Source organism: Schistocerca gregaria, chromosome 5 (genome assembly GCF_023897955.1).
Source record: "Schistocerca gregaria isolate iqSchGreg1 chromosome 5, iqSchGreg1.2, whole genome shotgun sequence".
NCBI classification, from domain to species: Eukaryota; Metazoa; Arthropoda; class Insecta; order Orthoptera; family Acrididae; genus Schistocerca; species Schistocerca gregaria.
The window spans coordinates 135,886,239-135,909,506 of NC_064924.1; the positions used below are offsets into that span (position 1 = coordinate 135,886,239).

The window sequence follows — 23,268 nt, forward strand, 5'->3', positions numbered from 1 at the left end:
CTGCCTCCGCTTTGCGCAGGCACTGCGACAGCGCCAGCTGCTTGATCGCGGTCGACCTCTACCCAGCGGTGTATCGGTGTCTAGCACGTGCGCGTTCACCTGCAGTGTAGTCTTTCGCCCATATCACACAACTCTGCCCACAATCGACAGGGGAAACGTATTTTCCAGCTCCCCCTCGTAAAATAGTAGATAAATTCGCTGGAATCTTCCATCAGGCGATAATGCAGTGAATACGCACAACAGTATCATTCTTGTTATTAAAAATGAAAAAACACAACTAATATCCATTGATATAAAAGAATGCATATATACACTCCTGGAAATGGAAAAAAGAACACATTGACACCGGTGTGTCAGACCCACCATACTTGCTCCGGACACTGCGAGAGGGCTGTACAAGCAATGATCACACGCACGGCACAGCGGACAACCAGGAACCGCGGTGTTGGCCGTCGAATGGCGCTAGCTGCGCAGCATTTGTGCACCGCCGCCGTCAGTGTCAGCCAGTTTGCCGTGGCATACGGAGCTCCATCGCAGTCTTTAACACTGGTAGCATGCCGCGACAGCGTGGACGTGAACTGTATGTGCAGTTGACGGACTTTGAGCGAGGGCGTATAGTGGGCATGCGGGAGGCCGGGTGGACGTACCGCCGAATTGCTCAACACGTGGGGCGTGAGGTCTCCACAGTACATAGATGATGTCGTCAGTGGTCGGCGGAAGGTGCACGTGCCCGTCGACCTGGGACCGGACCGCAGCGACGCACGGATGCACGCCAAGACCGTAGGATCCTACGCAGTGCCGTAGGGGACCGCGCCGCCACTTCCCAGCAAATTAGGGACACTGTTGCTCCTGGGGTATCGGCGAGGACCATTCGCAACCGTCTCCATGAAGCTGGGCTACGGTCCCGCACACCGTTAGGCCGTCTTCCGCTCACGCCCCAACATCGTGCAGCCCGCCTCCAGTGGTGTCGCGACAGGCGTGAATGGAGGGATGAATGGAGACGTGTCGTCTTCAGCGATGAGAGTCGCTTCTGCCTTGGTGCCAATGATGGTCGTATGCGTGTTTGGCGCCGTGCAGGTGAGCGCCACAATCAGGACTGCATACGACCGAAGCACACAGGGCAAACACCCGGCATCATGGTGTGGGGAGCGATCTCCTACACTGGCCGTACACCTCTGGTGATCGTCGAGGGGACACTGAATAGTGCACGTCATCGAACCCATCGTTCTACCATTCCTAGACCGGCAAGGGAACTTGCTGTTCCAACAGGACAATGCACGTCCGCATGTATCCCGTGCCACTCAACGTGCTCTAGAAGGTGTAAGTCAACTACCCTGGCCAGCAAGATCTCCGGATCTGTCCCCCATTGAGCATGTTTGGGACTGGATGAAGCGTCGTCTCACGCGGTCTGCACGTCCAGCACGAACGCTGGTCCAACTGAGGCGCCAGGTGGAAATGGCATGGCAAGCCGTTCCACAGGACTACATCCACCAACGATCGTCTCCTTGGGAGAATAGCAGCCTGCATTGCTGCGAAAGGTGGATATACACTATACTAGTGCCGACATTGTGCATGCTCTGTTGCCTGTGTCTATGTCCCTGTGGTTCTGTCAGTGTGATCATGTGATGTATCTGACCCCAGGAATGTGTCAATAAAGTATCCCCTTCCTGGGACAATGAATTCACGGTGTTCTTATTTCAATTTCCAGGAGCGTACATTAAAGGTAATTTACACAGTAACTGTTCCAGTGAAAAAGTAGGGTAGCAAAGAGCATTCGAGGTCGGAATAAATGGAAGACGCTGTAATCTGAATTTAAAATTTTTGAACTGCAAGCTATTTGAATACCAAGTTTCAGGATATGAGTTTGAGTATCTACGAATTCTTGGTCTACTGGTAAGGAACTGCAGTTCAGTGTTAAACGCACTTCCTCCACACATTTCACGCTTACGTACAAACTGAGACATGTAAAATTCTTCCTTTCCCACTCCATTTTGTCAGACACAGTGCGCTTGTCGTGGAAAATAATCCTGTCTGAATAACGAAGTTTCCCATCCTGTCTCTGACTACAAAGCGTTGTATTCTGTTTTAGGTACCTTAGCCGCAAACATAAACAACGCAACGTTCATAGACAATGTGTGTGGTAGAGAACACTGGCGAACTGTCTGAAAATGCGCATTCGGTTGAAAGAAATACAACTCTACAGAGAAAAAGGGCCAGCACTGCATGCAAATGAAGTTGAATGGGATTTAATAGTGCTTTATTCAGTTCTTAATGTGTATGGTTGAAATACTTCAGTCCTTTGAAAAAAACTAGTTCGAGTCTCTAAAGCTGTCTTATTCACAAGGATGTGAACACGAATCTCTTGAATAAAGTGATGTGATCCTCACAGGAGTGGTGACAGAATTCTTGATATGCAAACAAGACCTGTGTAGTTCCGCTAGCAAACATCGAAAGCGCCCAAGATGAGATGTCAGGTCAGAGTGTATTGTGACACTGCCCATCGAGTAGGACGGAACTGATTCTGCTCTGGCCCAGTACATTAATTTTACATGAATAGGCCAAGTACTAACACACGATTTATTGTACTTGTGTTCTTCAGTTTGAAGATTGCTTTGAGGCCAGATCTCCCCTGTAATCTGGCCTTAGCAACTCTCTTCATATTTGGATAACTACTGTAACCTACATTTATTGGACCTGCTTACTATAGTCATGCCATGGCCCGCCTCTACAATAACAGTTAAACGTCACTGGTAGGGTTCTTGCACATAACTTAGGATTCACTTATCAACTAACAAATACACGGAACCCTCCGTTGGCAAATTTACCTTTATTGTAATTTTAATTAACGTGGAAGCCATAAAACTCCAAACATGAAGGCAAAATGTACGCATATAAAGGCTACTTAAAAACGGAATAAAATCTCTTAAATTTATTTCCACGAGAGGAGAATATAACGTCCCAATTCGGACCTCGCTAACACTAACATTATACTGACATTAAATATAACAAGGCAAATAATCATACATGTGACTAGAACAAATGAATAATACTATCAATCTTTACAGATGAGAATACGACTATATCCACGAAGATTCGCGCCCTGGCAAGGGAGATACGTAACTTCAACATATAAGGTGATTACAGTAAGCCCTAATTCTACTCAACAAACGTAGTAACGATATAAGCGAGACACATGTACTGAAGGCAGATAGCCGGATGTCCCGTAGTAAAAAAAAATAAAAAAAAAAATAAAAAAATAAAAAAACATGAAAAGGCACAACGCGTATCACACTAATAAAATATAAACGACTACTTCACAGAACTAGATCGTCTTTAGACAAAGCAATCAGCAGCATATTAATAACACGTAAAATAATTCTAACGTATAACAAACTAAGGTACCACGTAATAGAATATCATCTTGAGCTCATAGAATACTCAGTTTGACTTGACTGTTTATATGTCTAACAACTCAACAGTGTCAGCTTAAGCGAACCCGCGAATACAAAACTCGAAATATGACAGGAATAATGATTGAAGCCACTGACAATGTTAGGCTGCCACACAGAGGAGACGATAGTAATTTACAGCGGCACACAATCGACCTTACATCTCCAATATAGTATAGTCAGAATAAACAATTTTGTGTATAATAATTACTTTCAGTACCATGACAACCTCGGAATAACACTTATTACCCAAAGTAGGTGCTGGTATCAAAAGCACCTTTAGAGTTAGAGTATATTCAATTATTTGAAGGGTTTCAACATTACATCCATTTCCACGTAGCTCTCTGTTTACACACTTCTATAACTTCTGCAACTAAAGAAGGGCATTTAAAGCACATATAACTAACACAGATTTAAGCAAAATAAAACAGTACCTTAGTATGGCGCAAATGGATTCATTTGCTTTACACGTGGAATATCTTCACCATTCGGTAATTCTGAAATATGTTGAACAACGCGTGAGAGCAATACGTCGCCGTGGTATCAGCTATTTACTTCACATAATTTCCTGCACGGTCACAGGGCAAACGAGTCGTTTTCTCATGCAATAGCGGCGAAGATCACACATTTCCTCCGTCACGCCATAGACACATCTCAATTTCAATGGCCAGTAACAAGAACCTTCAGGTGCCCTCGCAGCAGAAAAGCCCCAAAACACAACAGTGCACCACCGCGACATCAAACCCGAGGTCCCATCAAATCACTGCCGCGATCTCTCGCTCACCCTGCCCATAGCGTACAGGCGTCGTACCACAGGCCTCGCGGTAAGCGTCAACAAGCCATCTCTGACCGAATCTCCACTCCGCTGTCTCTTTTCTCCCCCCATTAAGCACCCGACCACCGGCCTGACTCGTGGAAGGCAAAGATGGTGACCCTACTCATCGATGGCAGCCATGTCATTCTAAGTGCGAGAACACAGCCGCGCCACGGTCAGTCGCGTTTCCTCCCGTTAGTAAATCGAAGATTTCTTGATGATTTCACGGGATGTGTGGTATGAACCAGTCTATTGTATTACTAAAATGTCGTATCTTCTTTCTTTATTTGATTCATTCCACGTCAGTAATTAATTGCCGTACACGTCCAATCTTCCACATTATTGTGTATGTTTACATTTCAAAAGGTTCTGTTGTTTACATTTTTGGTTTGTTTGTCGTTCAGGCTTCACTTCGGCACAAAGAAATGCTCTAGAATAATACCTTCGGAATAGACAGTCAAATACTCAAAGTTCTCCTTCGTTTCCATTTTGCGGATTGCCTACAGCCCACTCTCAAATCACTACTACATTATTTGTCCTTCGACTCTGCAGTCTGATCTCCAAACAATATAAACACCTCCAGACTTGCCACACTTAACACAAACCCAGTCACAGCTCGGACATCGCCTGCGAGCAACCGAATGCGACATCATAGCTCAGCTCACGCCCATAGTGCACGTTGTGCGACCAGATAAATACTTCCAAAGCGGTAAACAATCCACTCTTTGCAGTGGCAGAATACAGGAAGTGCTGCCTACTTGGAATGCTAAGTCGAACTAGTACCACACTCGGCACTACATTAAAAACCTGTGAAATTTATTGCGTTGCTTGGAAATTTTGTGCCATCCATGAGTAACGTAGGCTATACAATATCCTTGCTGGTCCCTCACACGCTGCTATCACTGTATATCTTCCTGCCCACTGCTCATTTTTGCTGTTGTTTTGAAAATGAGTTCAAAACAAGACGAATCGACATTCTTATTCTTATAGTGAATCGAATTGTATAGATCACTGCTAGGGCAGTATATTGAGGTAGATGACTATAAAAACATAAATTTGAATAAAACCAGAAATGCTAAGAATGACTCAAAACATAATCCAAAATTGTGCTACAAGCATTCTGTGAAAATTATTTCGAGATGTTACTTCATTAGCTCAAGCGAATAGTAAACGGTAGTGAAAACACACTTGACCTCTTAGCAACAAATAATCCTGATCTACTAACGAGCATCAAAACGGATATAGAGATTAGTGAACGTAGGACTGTCGTAGTGAGACTGAATATTATAACCTCCAAATCCTCCAAAAATAAACGAAAAATATACCTATTCAAGAAAGCAGACGGAAGTTCATTTGATGTCTTCCAGAGACACAATGTTACAGATTAACAATGCAAGTGTAGACTAGATGTGGCTCGAATTCAAAGAAATAGTATCGACAGCAGTTGAGAAATTTGTAACAAATAAGTTAACAAACGACTGAGTTTATCCTTATAGTACACAAAATGGGTCAGAAAACTGTTGCAGAAACAGCAAAGAAACCATACTAAATTTAAACGAACACAAAATCTCCAAAATTGGCGATCTTTTACAAAAGCTCGAAATTTAGCGCACAGATCAATGCGAGACGCTTGCAATAGTTTCCATAACCAAACTTTGTCTCGAAACCTGGCAGGAAATCCAAAGAAATTCTGTAGTATGTAAAGTATGTTAGAGGCCAGACACAGTCGATGCCTTCTCTGCACAAAAGCAATGGAAATACTATCGACGAGAGTGCTGCGAAAACTGAACACAGCCTTTCGAAATTCCTCCACTAAAGAACACAAGGTAAATATTCCAGAATTTGAACCAAGAACAGTGTCAACATGAGAAACTTAGAAGTAGATACAAGTTCTCTGTTCCAATGTACAGAAATTAGGTTCCTTTCAGAGTATGTTGATGCAATAGTTCCATACTTGGCAATCGTATACAACCGCACGCACGACGAAAGACTGGAAAGTTGCACAGGTCACACCAATATTCAAGAAAGGTAGTAGGGATCATCCACTAATTTACAGGCCCATATCATTAACGTCGATATACAAAAGAGTTTTGGAGCATATGTTGTGTTCGAACGTCATGAATTACCTGGAAGAGGTCTACTGAAGCACAGTCTTCACGGATTTAGAAAACATCGTTCTTGTGAAACACAACTGGCGTTTTACACACATGAAGCATCGAGCGTTATTACAAGCGATTTCATATCAATTCCGTATTTCTAGATTTCCAAAAGGCTTGTTACACTGTACCACACGATGGGCTTGTAGTAAAATTACTTGCTTCTCAAGTATCGTTTCAGTTATGCGACTGGATTCATGATTTCCTGTCAGAGAGTACGCAGTGCGTAAATATTGATGGAAAATCATCGAGTAAAACAGAAGTGATTTCTGGGGCGGTCCCCAAGATAGTGCCGTATAAAGCAATTACATTGTTGCCAAGATAAACTGGTTACACTTCTAGGTTTGTGCCAGCAACAGCGATTCTTCGTTTACTAGACCTAAATCAACAGTACTTGCATTAGCGTCAGATCTATGAGAGTCTATGTTTTGTTTAGTTAATAAAGTGGTTGTACTATATCAATACACAGCTACTTGTACGACTGTCAAACTGACTATAGGACAGTAAAAAGTTAGAACGTACAGTGAATGTAGTTTCGAAACAGAGAAAAGTGCGCGTAAAGTGGCAAAACGAAATCATCGGACTTTGTAAATCCACCAAAAACTGTATTTGTTAAGGAGGCTGGAAAACATGAGACAAAATCAATAATATGAGTGAATTTAACATCGCATCTTCAGCTGTAAACAATATTAAAAAAACGAAGAAGAGCTAAAAAAATTGTGTCACAATGTGGTTCAATTAAATGCGTAGACATTAGGCAAAATCTAAAAAAGTCCTAAGTTAGAGACTGCAGATACAGTTTTGTATCCGTGGTTCAATTCTGAGAGAGCGGATGGAGAAGCCAATAACACGGCATATATTAACAGAAAAGGCCAATTGTTTTCGCAATAAATTACATCTGCTCACAGATGAAGTTCATTAACTCTCTGCAATTAGTAATGAATCGAGGCCATTTTCAACAAAAGAAGACGGAGAATGATACAGAAATCTAGCTACCGAAAAACAGCTGACAGACCATATGATATTACAAAATGTTTTCACCCCAGAGGAGGCACCAGAAACTGAGAGTCACCAAGCAGAAACGTCTACAGCTCACATCTCACAGGCTGAGGTTTCAGAAGCCATGAAAACTCATATGCAGTTCGCTTAGAGTGGCTAACAATACAGCACTTCAAATGTTATGAATCTGCGCATCCCACAATATAACTTTTGTCAGAAAGGAGCCCAATCTAAAAAACAAGTTAGCATTTCTGCAATGTCCAGCGGGCTCAGAAAATAATTTCAGCGAAACCATCGATGACAGATACCAATGCGACGTATTCCACGCCGTCGACAATGTCAGATATCTGTGCTAATCCTAAAGACAGTGATACCAATTAAACTGCACCAGTTTTTGTTAATTAGGTGCTTCTTTATGCAACAGTTTTTATTAATTAGCTTCTTTATGATTTGAAGTCAAATGCCCCTTTTTTCTTAAGTGGTGTACAAAAAATTATTTAAGTCTATTGAAACCTTCTAAAACTATGACATTTTAACTTAATAGTGCAGTACATTATCATCCTATATGTAATGACCACCTTTGACTTTATTGGTGACCACACTGTCAACTTAATTTTTCCAATAACAAAACAAATGATTCTTCCATGATGACTAGTGTATAACAAAAGTGCACCAACTAAACGTACGAGAATGGACATCACTCGTGATTATGGAATACAAGAGGGAATCTCAGGCAAAGAATACGCGTTTGGAATGGTAGTGAAAAAATGAACATAAAGAAAACGCTGAAAACAAAAGCGGCTGAATTATAGGTGTGTTAAGACACTAGCTCATAACCTCCAGCTGTTGAAGATAAAAACTGGTATACATCCAACACGTAATAAATCTTTTCTAATGTTATAGTGTCTATATAAATTTGTATAAAATTAATCAAGTACGTTCCGAGTAGAAGAATTCACATTTCTGAAGTAATCGTTGAAAGGCCATTATTCCACAGTAATTGAAAGCCTACAGCTTTCTTCCTACACAGCAAACCTTGCTGTACAATATATTCTGTTATGTACATTACTAATCTAAAGAAAATATTTCTTCCGGAGACAAAAGATTGATTTTACAAGACATTCTTGCATTTTCCTCGCCAGTAGACTGTATGAAGATGGGTCTTTTTAGAAATGACCGGTCCAATTTTGCTGAATAATACATACTCATACCTACATACTCACTGGTCATACTGGACTCGAGAGTCCATTACCGCTGCAACATATTTTCGCCATCTGTCCCTGTCTTGGGCTATTTCGTTCCATTCCCCTTCAATACCTAGGCTTCACAAATCGGCATTCACATTGTCCTCCCATCTATGCCTCGGTCTCCCCACAGGACGTTTTCCCTCTAAGTGCCCTACCAGTACTCTGCGTGCTGCCCTGCCCTCATCCATTCGAGCTACGTGACCAGCCCATCGCAGCCTACGTGATTTAATGAAACTGATTATGTCAGGGCTTGAGTAGAGTTTGTGAACCTCTTCGTTATGCAGTTTTCGCCACTTTCTGCTAATGTTACCCCCTTTTTGCTCCGAAAATTTTCCTCAAAATTATGTTCTCAAATACTCTAAACGGCTTTTCATTTTGCACAGTGAGAGACCAAGTCTCACACCCATACATCATGACTGGTAGAATAATAGTTTTGTATATTCTAGTCTTTAAATTTCTAGACAATACCCGTGATAAGAGTAACCTATTCAGTGAGAAGTAGCACGCATTTCCCGCTCATAATCTCTTCTACAGTTCGCATTCAATCCCATTTCTCGAAGTGATGTCCACGCCTAGATACCTAAATAATTTCTGAATAATAGCGAACGTAAAAAGATGCAAGTCACTCATGGAAGCAACACAAACGAGACAATTCTTCTCACCCCTAAATAGCACTTGTTGGTGGACAGCCAAGACAAACACTCTAATTGCAAATTGTTTTACAAGTACAGAAAGCTTCCGATTATCCGATTTGAGGAATTTCCGCACCTAGACCGGTGATTTCCGAAAAAAATAAAAACAAATCTCAAAGAATTGTTTGGTTTAGAGTACAAATGTATACGTGTGACTCGTGTTTTACCGTCCTCGGACATCCCTGAAATATTTTTCTTTCTTTGCCATTTCATATCTACATCAACGCCCCCGGAAATTTTTCATTGCCAATTCCCTCGTATATATTTTCAATTAATTGTTTCAATTAGACCGAACCAAACAGTTTTCCCCCGAACAAATGTACAACACTGATGAACATGAACAGCAGCGTTGTGCCCTCAGGATATATACAATACGAGCAAAGATCGATAATTTCCATCTTATATTACAAAATATATGCACGTTTTTAAAATAATTCATATTTGGCACACTCACAAGCAATTTCGACAAATAACCACATTGTGGTTGAAGTGAACTACAGAATCGGAATTATTATCTGAATCAATTACGTTTGGCGGACTGGGGAAGTATGCATTTCAAAGCACATGCACTTGTTACAGACTAAGTATTTTTTTTACAATCGATTGTTTTATGTAAGTTGGAGGTGGAAGGGGTTGAAAGGAAAATAAAGTGAAGGAATTACTTAACAGTATCGGCTGCATACGGACTTATGCAAAAATCTGCGGTGACAAGTGAAAATGCGTGCCGGGCACGGTTTATCGTGAATGTGCGGACCATCTAGACACACTCCCCGACAGACCGACACTCCCATCTAGCGCCACCCATCCACAGCCTCATACACTACTGGCCATTAAAATTCCTGTACCACGAAGATGACGTCCTACAGATGCGAAATTTAACCGACAGGAAGAAGATGCTGTGATATGCCAATGATTAGCTTTTCAGAGCATTCACACAAGGTTGGCGCCGGTGGCGACACGTACAACGTGCTGACCTGAGGAAAGTTTCCAACCGATTTCTCATACACAAACAGAGGTTAACCGGCGCTGCCTGGTGAAACGTTGTTGTCGGGGGTATATATTTTCCATTAATTGCGTAAGGAGAAAAGTGCGTACCATCACGTTTCCTATTGCAATTGCGGTTTATCGTATTGCGACATTGCTGCTCGCGTTGGTCGAGATCCAATGACTGTTAGCAGAATATCGAATCGGTGGGTTCAGGAGGGTAATACGGATCGCTGTGCTGGATCCCAGCGGCCTCGTATCACTAGCAGTCGAGATGACAGGCATCTTATCCGCATGGCTGTAACGGATCGTGTAGCCACGTCTCGAGTCAACAGATGAGGACGTTTGCACGACAACAACCATCTGAACGAACAGTTCGACGACGTTAGCAGCAGCATGGACTCTCAGCTAGGAGACCATGGCAGCGGCTACCTTTGACGCTGCATCACAGAGAGAAGCGCCTGCGATGGTGTACTCATCGACGAACCTGGGTGCACGAATGGCTAAACGTCATTTTTTTGGATGAATCCAAGTTCTGTTTACAGCATCATGATGGTCGCATAGGTGTTTGGCGACATCACGGTGAACGCACATTGGAAGCGTCTATTCGTCATCGCCATACTGGAGTATCACCAGGCGTGATGGTATGGAATGCCATTGGTTACACGTCTCGGTCACCTCTTTTTCACACGGACGGCACTTTCAACAGCGGACGTTACATTTCGGATGTGTTACGACCCGTGGCTCTTACCTTCATTCGATCCCTGCGAAACCCTACATTTCAGCTGGATAATGCACGACCGCATTTTGCAGGTCCTGTACGGGCCTTTCTGGATACACAAAATCTTCGACTGCTGCCCTGGCCAGCACATTCTCCAGATCTCACACCAACTGAAAACGTCTGGTCAATGGTGGCCGAGCAACTGGGCCGTCACAATACGCCAGTCACTACTCGTGAAGAACTGTGGTATTGTGTTGAAGCTGCATGGGCAGCTGTACCTGTACATGACATCCAAGGTCTGTTTGAATCAATGCCCACGCGTATGAAGGCTGTTATTACGGCCAGAGGTGGTTGTTCTGCGTACTGATTTCTCAGCATCTATGCTCCCAAATTGCGAGAAAATGTAATCAAATTTCACTTCTTATATAATATATTTGTCCAATGTATACATGTTTATCATCTGCATTTCTTCTTGGTGTAGCAATTGTAATGGCCAGTAGTGTACATGTCCTCCATGCTCGCTCATTTTAGATTCCCGCTCGAGGTCGAATGGAAATTTACATAAGGAGTGAAAGTTGTGGAGGCACCGCCCTTCGAGTTGAATCAATTACAGGAATGTGCAGTGTCTGTTCTTTCAGACAAGTCCGATCGAACAGACACCGTGCATTCATATGAAAGCTCTTTCAATCAATGCAAATTGTTTACAGTAAGTAAGGTATGAAATATAATTGGCAATCCAGTGTCTTTCTAGTCTTGGGAATATTTTTTATGACACATATGTTGCTATAGCTACAGACGTAATCCATGTACCAGTAATCTGACAGATAAATACATGAGTGACGTTTCAGAGATCGCAACGATGTTAAAAGTTAGATAGAGAACGGTGAATGTGCAGCAAAACATTCTCAGGATATGGTGTAGGCATATAAATAGTCTAAGAACTAAACAAAAATAAATAAAAGAGTTTCTTTTGCATATAGAATCGACATTGTAGCTGGACCGTACAACGTAGGTGCTGATCAACGACAGGTTGTATTAGTAGAGCCCCGGAGTTTGCGTGTCGGGTCCGAAGTCAACAGAGATATCGAGAGAGTGCCGTCAAACAATGAGGACTGAATTTTAACGCTTCAGCACAAGGGCCCACTCCACTTAGGAATCGCTACTCAATTCGAGAAACTTAGCTGTAGCAAAAGTGCAGTTGCAAATTAACCCCGATGTTGGACTGTATTGGAGGGGCATGCCCTTATACCCTTTAGTCGCTCAGACTGAAGCGCATCTTGTCGGACGTAAGCCTGGTAAATACTTTCAACAATAAATATTCGGAGGGGCAGATTTTAGCTGAAAAGTGGTGTTCTTTTACTGGGAAACGCACCTTGTCATCCCGTAGAAGACGCGTTTGCTTGGGATTGCGGGGTGATTACTGTAAGGTACTTGCTGCCTTGGGTTACAGGCAGTGGACCCAGGTGTGATCGTGGTTGCTGTGAAAGAACACTTTCGGTAGAACCCCATGAAACAATGCAACGTGGTTCAAATATCGTGGAAAATCCATGAAAGTGCTCCACAGAATGCAAGTAATTTTTTAAACTAGCGACACACTTAAGTAACAGCAATAGATGGCTGAAAGTGAAAACTGAAGGTTATTGTAGTCAGAAATGTGGTGTCACTAGCGATCTTTTGCACAGGTACCTAACTGTGAGACGTTGGGTTTAAATAGCGATGCAGAATTTGAACAGTCAAGTGACTTCTGTATTGTGACCAAAGTAAGTCCTGTACAGGAAGATACCGAGGACGAAACGACAGAGGAACCCGTCAACATACACCTCAGGCACTGAAATACTCCAATCTGATGCTATAGAACGAATGTGAAGCGATGTTTTGATTTTCCGGGAAATAAGAATCTTTACAGAAAGAAAAGAAAACAACAATTGAATGAAAAACAGAAACAGAAATACTGTACCAAAATTTTCCGAAAGTGATCTGACGTCAAAAGACACAAGTTAAATTCAGTTTTAAATATAAATTTGTAAATGGACTGTCAGCAGCGCGTAAGTAATGGAGCGAACTTTCAAATGTTACATATGGTACCGGCACAGCGAACAGAAGTTTCCGCTAAGAACAGGTGTATTTGGTATTAGCAGTGTTTTTTGGCTGCCTGTGCAGTATCGGATCCGCATTAACCCAGGTAACCGTGAGTTCGCTCTACTACATGACATACAACGGCAGCTCCTGTAGCGACAGACACTGATGACTCAAAACTTTATGGCCATGTGCTCAGTAGACTGCTTGTCAGTTTATGGAACGAAATACATCACTGACATTGCGTATCACGAAACCGACAGGAGGTACGTGGCATTAGATGTCTACGCCAGGTCCTATAATTCGCATAAATACACTCATGGAAATGGAAAAAAGAACACATTGACACCGGTGTGTCAGACCCACCATACTCGCTCCGGACACTGCGAGAGGGCTGTACAAGCAATGATCACACGCACGGCACAGCGGACACACCAGGAACCGCGGTGTTGGCCGTCGAATGGCGCTAGCTGCGCAGCATTTGTGCACCGCCGCCGTCAGTGTCAGCCAGTTTGCCGTGACATACGGAGCTCCATCGCAGTCTTTAACACTGGTAGCATGCCGCGACAGCGTGGACGTGAACCGTATGTGCAGTTGACGGACTTTGAGCGAGGGCGTATAGTGGGCATGCGGGAGGCCGGGTGGACTTAGCGCCGAACGTGGGGCGTGAGGTCTCCGCAGTACATCGATGTTGTCGCCAGTGGTGGGCGGAAGGTACACGTGCCCGTCGACCTGGGACCGGACCGCAGCGACGCACGGATGCACGCCAAGACCATAGGATCCTACGCATTGCCGTAGGGGACCGCACCGCCACTTCCCAGCAAATTAGGGACACTGTTGCTCCTGGGGTATCGGCGAGGACCATTTGCAACCGTCTCCATGAAGCTGGGCTACGGTCCCTCGCACCGTTAGGCCGTCTTCCGCTCACGCCCCAACATCGTGCAGCCCGCCTCCAGTGGTGTCGCAACAGGCGTGAATGGAGGGACGAATGGAGACGTGTCGTCTTGAGCGATGAGAGTCGCTTCTGCCTTGGTGCCAATGATGGTCGTATGCGTGTTTGGCGCCGTGCAGGTGAGCGCCACAATCGGGACTGCAAACGACCGAGGCACACAGGGCCAACACCCGGCATCATGGTGTGGGGAGCGATCTCCTACACTGGCCGTACACCTCTGGTGATCGTCGAGGGGACACTGAATAGTGCACGGTACATCCAAACCGTTATCGAACCCATCGTTCTACCATTCGTAGACCGGCAATGGCACTTGCTGTTCCAACAGGACAATGCACGTCCGCATGTATCCCGTTCCACCCAACGTGCTCCAGAAGGTGTAAGTCAACTACCCTGGCCAGCAAGATCTCCGGATCTCTCCCCCATTGAGCATGTTTGGAACTGGATGAAGCGTCGTCTCAGGCGGTCTGCACGTCCAGCACGAACGCTGGTCCAACTGAGGCGCCAGGTGGAAATGACATGGCAAGCCGTTCCACAGGACTACATCCAGCATCTCTACGATCGTCTCCATGGGAGAATAGCCGCCTGCATTGCTGCGAAAGGTGGATATACACTGTACTATTGCCGACATTGTGCATGCTCTGTTGCCTGTGTCTATGTGCCTGTGGTTCTGTCAGTGTGATCATGTGATGTATCTGACCCCAGGAATGTGTCAATAAAGTTTCCCCTTCCTGGGACAATGAATTCACCTTGTTCTAATTTCAATTTCCAGGAGTGTAGTTGGCCGCTGATGTGTGTAAGCGGTGATGGCGTCCGATAGCGACCCAGATGGATTCCATAGGATTTACGTCATGCGGATTTCGTCGCCGAGACATCAGGGTGAATTCACTACAATGCCCCTCAAACCATTGTTGCACGGTTTTGACTTCTAGACACAGAGTGATGATATCACCATCGGGGAAGACACCAAGCATTGGGGGATGCGGGTGGATCGCGTCTGTCAGCGTGTATTGTATTACTAGCACAGGTCCCATTCAGGAAGAGGAGAATGTCTCCCATACCATAATACTGCTCACACTAGTCTGCGTCAGTGATGTGCTGCACGTTTCGAGCCGCCTTTCACCTCTAAGACGGCGCTTGTGGAGACGACCAGCGACCTAGTGTAGCAAAAACCCTGATCGTCCGAAGAGTCGACACGTTTCCAGTGAGAGACGGTCAAATCACGATGGTCTTGTGCCAACTGCCAGCGTAATTGACGATGTCGTTGGGTCAACATGTGAACACGCAGGGGTGGTGTGCTGCGGAGCTCCAAATATGTACGATCAACAGCGTGCTCCGAAACACTTATTCGTACACCAGCATTGTGTTTTTTAGACACAGATGAAACAGACCACCATCTACCCTACTTTACAGAGTAGAGAAACCTCCGAAACCCACGTTTTGTGAAGAGTCGTAGACGTCCAGCCATTTTCACTGTCCTTTGCCTCTTTCCGTAGGTGCTCGCGACCGCAGCACGTGAACATTCGACCATCTTCACCGTTTTCGACATACTCTTTCACAGACTCTGCGTAATAATAATCTGCCCTTTGTTAAAGTCGCTTATCTCAATGAATTTCCCGATTTGCAGCCCATATCTTCGCTAAGGTGATCCCCTGTCCGTATCTGCTCCGTCTACATACCTTTCGTAGATGCTGAAGAAGAAAGGACATCGGAAGAACTGATTTAGCACAGACGAAAGTCAAAATAATCTCCATTGAAATTGAAAGCCAGTGCCTCAACATTAAAATGTGCAATGGAAATTACGCTGTTAAGCGCAGAGAAGAGAGCGGTTAGGTGGAAAGAATACTGAGCCGTGTATCGACTCGTGCTACACCTTGTGTTTAGATTGCATTGGTTTTCGTTTTCTTCCCCTGATATGTTTGTTTCATATATTGTCTGTTATTAAGTGGCTGCTTGGTTGTCTTTTCCCTCTGCTGTTGATGTCGGTGTTTTTGCTTCCGGGAAACTGCTATGGAAGAAGTGAGATCTTTGACCGGTGGTAACTTCGGATTGTGGCGCTGAAGTAGGGGCGTGGTCTCAGAGAGTCTGGTGGACACGGGAGGGCAGTGTGGCTCGCCAGTTCGAAGCAGGTTGTCAGTTGTACCGAGGCGCCACGTGATGTATGTCGGTTGTGTGTAACGAGCGGGTCGAGTTTACGGAAGAGCTCCCCGCGGCTTGGTTGTATACAGAATCGCCCCACGAGTAGCTGCTGTTCATTTCACCGCGGTGGGATGTTAACAAGCTTCTTTAAGACCTCCGTTTCAACACTGGAGTTTAAAAAGGAGACACCTAACGTGAAGATGCGGTCACTACCAGTGAATGTTGCAGAGAATACGCGAACTCCGGTGACAGAGCGTGTTGTCGCGTGACTGTGGCGTGTTGGGAACGCTGGAGACTGGTGAGTGGTCGGATGTGTGGATCCTTGCCATCGGAGGGCGTGTACTGCCTGTTCGAGCATAATTGCAAGTTAAGTTAGTGGAAGGTTTAATCATTAAGTAGTAAGTTTGTGTAACCAGTGTCTCTTCTGCCTTGTGGCTTCCGGCAATCGAGTTCCCTGTCCCCGGCACTGGTGTAATTGAAGACAGTGATCTTTCCTTCTCCTTTCGTTACTGCCGGATGGGAGGTGCAGTTTTGGCAGTTTAATTGTTTTGCTGTTCTGTCGTGTGTTATGAGTAAATTCATGCTTCTTGTTGGTTGATTATGTGGTCGCTCGTTCAGGACCGTGTGGTGCAATGTTTCCTTGCACGACGTTAGCTCTAATTCTGTCGGCAAGTTAAGCCATCTTATTACAAGTTTTCGCTGGATAAAAGTCGGTGCAGTGACCAGCCTGAGAGTGGCAATTGTGTTTACGGGCATATTTAAGTTGGTCAGTATTCTGCCTAGCCTGAGCATCTCTAAGTGGGTGATTTGGTACCGCCTTTCACGGGTCCGCCATATCTGTTATGTTCTAATGATATTCCAGGACACTTTTGTTTAAAAACATTTTTATATTCCTCCATTCCGTTATTGCCATTAATCGTGTGACTGCTGAGGCCACTGTTGCTTTTTTTTATGGCGGTGTTGGTAGCTTCACTACCTCACCGTACTTTATTAACAAAGATATGTATTTACTTTAGCAGCCTGTTTACTAATGTTCTTTAAATTTTTAAACTGTTGTATTGCTATAAATTACTTGATTGCCGTTACCGGCGTCTTTAAAAGGCTGTTTATGACCGTTCTGCTAGTTTCCGTAAGACATGAATAAAACATTTCCGTCTGAAAGTCTCAACTCGCCAGTGAACTGCTAGAAATTTGTTCCCGTTTTCCAACTTGTGGTGTGGCTTGTAGTAACCGTAACCACTGTATGTGTCAAATACACTGAAGGCCTCTACGACGGGTAGACTGTCTGATGAAGTGATTAAGAAAAAACTGGGAGTCCCTATGGAAGACGTACGGGATCCAATATTAGAATCAGTGCTTAACATAGTTTTGGAAAAAAACTTGCAAAGAAATAAGGCAGAAGGAACAGATATTATTCCTCCGGAATTTCTGAAACCATTGCATAATTGGCAACCAGGTGATTTTCGAAGTTAAAGTGGGGAATGAATCCGTCTAGAGATACACCGTCACACATGCGGAAAAGTATCATTCACACAATGCTGAAGATATCAAGAGCAGATAAGTGCGAGAACTATCTCACAATAAGTTTAACAGCTCGTGCATCCGGCAAGCTGACAAGGATCATATACCGAAGATTGGGAAATAAACCTGGTGATTTGTTAGATGACTATCAGTTTGGCTTTAGGAAAGGTAAATTCACCAGAAAGTAGCCCTGACGTTGCGCTTTATAATGGAAGCAAGACAGAGGAAAATCAGAACCCTTTCATCAGATTTGAAGACCTGGAAATGTGTTAGATACTAAATTATCCAATACGCACGAAATTCTTGGAAAAATAAGAATGAGCTTGAGGAGAAGTCGGATAGTATACAACTGGTACAAGAACCAAGAGGGAACAATCAGAATGGAAGGACAAAAACTAAATGCTCGGATTAAAAAGGGTGAAAGACACCATTGCAGTCTTTTACCCATACTGTTCAATCTACACGTCGAATAAGGAATGACAGAAATGAAACAAAGCTTCGAGAGTGAAATTAAAATTTATGTTAGAGGGCATCAATCGTAAGATTCAATGACGACATTGCTATTGTCAGTAAATGTGAAGAAGAATTACAGGACATGTTACATGGAATGGACAGTCTACTGAGTATAGAGTACTGATTGAGAATAAAAAAACAAAAATAATGAAGGGCGCTAGAAATGAAAGTAGCGATGCACTTCACATTAAAATTGAGGACCACAAATTACACGATATGAAGCATATCTCCTACTATGAAACAAAATAAAATACGACAGACGAGCCAAGCAGAAGGGAAGAAGCAGTTTAGCACAGTCTATGAGGACGTATCTGGCCAATAGGAGGGTATTAGTATCAAGTATCTGCCTTAATCTAAGGAAGACATTTCTGAGAGTATAAGTCTGGAGTAAAACATTGTATGGTTGTTAATCGTGGACTGTGGGAAAACCGGAAAAGAAGAGAATCGAGGAGTTTGAGAAGTGGTGTCACAGAAGAACGTTAAAAATTAAATGGGCTGATAAAATAAGGAATGAGAGCGTAGTCCGCAGAATCGGAGAAGAAAAGAACACAAAAAGTAGTGACAGGACGGTAGGACATATATTAAGACATTAGGGAATAACTTCCATAGTACTAGAAGGAGCTACAAAAGGTAATAAGGAAGACCGAGACAGATCCATATACAACAGTTATTTGAGGACGTAGGGTGCAAGTGTTACTCTGACACGAAGAGGTTACTTCGACGTAGGAATTCGCGGCGAGCCGCATCGAGTCAGTCCGATGACAGATGATTATAAAAAAAAGAATAAAAAATAAGAAACCCTTACAAGACAGAGAAGAACTCGTGATCTGAGGGTTCCGTGCAAACTGAATGATGCATATGGAGGATAATAACAATAATAATTTAGTTTGGCTCAGTAGCACACTGCATGTCTAACTTACATCAGTTATCCAACTGGGGAAAGGGAACCTATAGTTTAAAGTAGAATCCGAACCGTGTGTTGTTTCTGGTGCTCCTTCACATCGTAGAGCGATTAAGGCCAGGTCAAAACGAGGGCTGAAAAGTACGTGGTGCAGATTGGATCCCACGACTTCTGAGTTTCCAGGCACGCACTTAATGGCTAGACCGCCAGGCCATAATTGATCTATAGTTTTTGATGAGTGAATTGGTGAATACCGAAGTCCTAGGTCTTCTCGTTCAGGATGGTCTGCCGCCACCGCTCTCGTTATTCTTCCTTCCTCCCCCGAAGTCGGTAAACTCTGAGAAATATACTTTTTCTTCTTAATCTGGGTGATCGCGGGCTCCCACACCTTGCTAAGGATGCACCCACTGTTACGATTTAATTGTGAATCCCTTACTCTGATCTTTATGGCTTCTTTGATGACAGAGTCCCAGTATTTGGAAGTCTGTGTCAGGACTTTGGTTTGTTTATAATCCGTGCTGTGGAGTTCCGACAGGCAATGCTTAGTGATTGCCGATTTACTGGGCTATTACAGTCTAGTATGCCGCTGATGTTCTCGGCATCGGTCCTCAGTGGTACGAATGGTCTGCCCTATGTATACACTACCAAAATGGCAAGGTATCTGATAAACCCCTGATTTACGTAGACCAAGGTTGTCCTTCACCCTACCAAGAAGGCTCTTTCAAATAACTTCGGGAATTCAGCCAGGTAACACTTCCAGCGACCGCCGATATTTCGGCGGGAGAACACCCCGCCATTTTCAAGGCAAACTGCAACGGACAGGCGGCGTACATACAAATTTAAAACCTCGGTTCTCGGACTGAAGCAGGAAAGATAACACACACACTGAACACTAGTGCCACCAAAGATGACCAATGTCAGAGATATCGATAGTGAGACTATGAACTCGCAGGTGAGGTAGCATTGAGTATGTCCCTCTGTTTTTTGACAAGGGAGAGAGCCGGATTCCAAACAGAATTTAAACAGAAACCTCCATCCCTGTTAACGTGGTTGCTCGCTAATTTAAATTCAACTGCATCCTTAATGACACTGTCCCAATAGCTGGACGTGCATGCCAATATCTCGCTGTTATTGTATAACATGGGATGACCAGTATCCAACCAATGTTCAGCAATAGCAGATTTACTTGGCTGCTGTAATCGTGTATGCCGTTTATGATCAGTACATTGGTCCTCCACGGTCCTGATAGTTCGACCAATATATGCCATGCCGCAGCTACAAGGAATGCGATATACACCCGCCTTACGCAGTCCAAGATCATGCTTAACGGTACTCAAAAGTGCTCTAATTTTAGATGGAGGTCGAAAAACACATTTCACGTCGTATTTCCGTAAAATACGACCGATCTCGTTGGACGTGTTTCCTACTTAAGGCAAAAAGGCAGTAGACTTAGGTGATTATCATCAGTCACCTGATGTACAGGTGGTCGATAGCGCAACGAACGTTCAATCTGTCTGTCACTATAACCATTTTGACGAAATGTAACCTGAAGATGGGACAGCTCAGCTGGTAAAGTCTAAGCATCAGAAACGATATGGGCCCTGTGTACCAAGGTACGAAGTACCCCTTCACGCTGAGCCGGATGGCGACAACTAAATACAAGTCGGTGGGAGTACGTTTCCTGTAGACTGCATGTTCCAATGATCCATCATCCTTCCTCCTAACCAACACGTCAAGAAAGGGAAGGCAACCATCCTCTTCCACCTCCATCGTAAAAGGAATTTTCGGGTGGATCGAGTTCAGATGTTGTAGAAATACATTCAAATTCTCAAATGCACATCCAGCTATTGGGACAGTGTTATTAGGGAGGCAGTTGAGATTAAATTAGCGAGCAACCTCGTTAACAGGGTTTCTGTTTAAACTCTGCTTGGAATCCGGCTCTCTCCCTTGTCAAACAACAGAGGGACAGAGTCAGTGCTACCTCACCTGCGAATTCATAGTCTCACTATCGATAGCTTTGACTTTCGTTATCTTTGGTGGCACTAGTGTTCAGTATGTGTGTTATCTTTCCTGCTTCAGTCCGAGAACCGAGGTTTTAAATTTGCATGTACACCGCCTGTCCGTTGCAGTTTGCCTTGAAAATGGCGGGGTGTTCTCCCTCCGAAATATTGGCGGTAGCTGAAAATGTTACTTGGCTGAATTCCCGGAAGTTATTTGAAACTTGTATACGCCAGGAGAAACTCAGGTCTCAAGAAGGCTCTTGGTTCTGCTTGGAGGACGGAAGATGGTTTTCACTTGGTGTTTACGTAAAATGCGTCCAATGTTTCCGGATAAGGGCCCACAAAACGGAATAATAGCCAAGGATGCCTCCTCCTGAGGTTCACCCTCAGTTTCCGCCGGTACTGCATGTGTGGGATGTAGGGCCTTCCGAATTTGCCCTTCCTTGTAGCCGTTCCTCGTCCTTAGATGGTCCAATTCTTGTTGGAGACTGTCCCTGTCGGAGATGGTGTGAGCTCTGTGTACAAGAGTTTTGAGCACGCGATTCTTTTGTGACGGAAGGTGGCAGCTATCCACATGTAGGTACAAATCGGTGTGCGTCGTCTTTCTATACACGCTGTGGCCCAAAGTGCCATCAGCTCGTCTTGTAATCAAAACATCTACGAAGGGAGCATCCCATCCGTTTCGATCTCCATAGTGAACTTAATATTCTCGTGTCTGGAGTTGAGATGTGTGAGAAAGTCTGCCAGTTTATATCTTTCATGTGGACAGATAATGAAGGTATCATCCACATATGTAAAGAAACAGATGGGTTTTAGATGTGCTAATTCAAGAGCGTCCTCCTCGAAAATGTTCCATGTACATATCTGCTACATATTGGCTCACCATTTTAGACGAACAGTTGGTAACAGGTAGGTTTTTTTTTTTAATTAAAATATAGAACGTAGGTACGTTTGAACATTTTATTTCGATTGTTCCGATGTGATACATGTACCTTTGTGAACTTCTCATTTCTGCGAACGCATGCTGTTACAGCGTGATTACCTGTAAATACCACATTAATGCAATATGCTCAAAATGATGTCCGTCAACCTCAATGCATCGGGCAGTACGTGTAACGACATTTCTCTCAACAGCGAGTAGTTCACCTTTCGTAATGTTCGCAGTTTGACCTATGGCAGTGCCATCTGGCGGGCCAACCATAACACCATCTGGTTTCCCCCTTCAAGCTAGACAAGTTTCGTTCTTTGTAATTTTTTCGTTTGACGCTTATTTCTTATAACCCAGCGATGTGGAAGTCGTAGGATACTCTTTGCAGTGAATGTTGAGTCGATAGTTCGAGCGGCGCGGTCTATTGCCCGACGAATTTGTAGCAGTTCTGAAGCGAATACTGTGAAGTGTTTCCTTCAGTTTAGAAATTGAGTTAAACTCACGAGGGCTTAATTGAGGGGAGTGCAGTAGGTAGTATAACCCTTAGCAGACCCATCAGTCAAACAAATCAGTAACGTCTTGCACATTACGTGCTTGAGTATTGTCCCGCAAAATGATGGTCAGGTCCAGCAGAAAGTGTCATCACTTCTCTCTCTATGCTGTTCTTTTTTGGAATACAACCTACGACCACCTTAGAGATTTCATGGCATTAGCTTCAGAACTGCTACAAATTCGTCGGCCAATAGACCGCGCCGCTCCAACTGTCAACACAACTGGCACTGCTAAGTGTATCCTCGACTTCCACATCGCTGGGAACGGCCTATATACAATGCTGGTGACTACTTTGAAGGTCAGTAAAACTTTGAAACACGTATATATTTTGTACGAGCTGTAAATAAATAATTGCCACTATTAAAGTTTCAACCCTCGTATATACACGGCAATGTCCTTCTGAATGACTTATCAACGTCCAGCGCAGCCCAAACCGATAAGGATAAAATCTTGAGATTTGGAGAGGATGTTGATCTTATACTCGTACTGTAGGCATCATTTAAGAAGAGATTATTCGAAATGCCATCCCAAAGCAGCTGAGACAGGTGATGCAAGGTTCTTGTAAATATGATGCAGGTAAGGTAATTGTGATATTTGGTTTCTGGATCAGAAACAAATAAATGCGAG

The 23,268-nt window shown here is 43.9% G+C and overlaps 1 protein-coding gene across 1 annotated transcript in view; it reads left to right on the plus strand.

Annotated features, from left to right (window-relative positions):
- The first annotated feature begins 4,374 nt into the window (after window positions 1–4,374).
- LOC126273260 (neurotrimin-like) overlaps window positions 4,375–23,268 on the plus strand; it is a 133,325-nt gene continuing 114,431 nt past the window's right edge. The window contains exon 1 of the mRNA XM_049976805.1: window positions 4,375–4,438. Within this exon, the coding sequence (XP_049832762.1) occupies window positions 4,375–4,438 (64 nt within the window). The remainder of the gene's footprint in view (window positions 4,439–23,268) is intronic.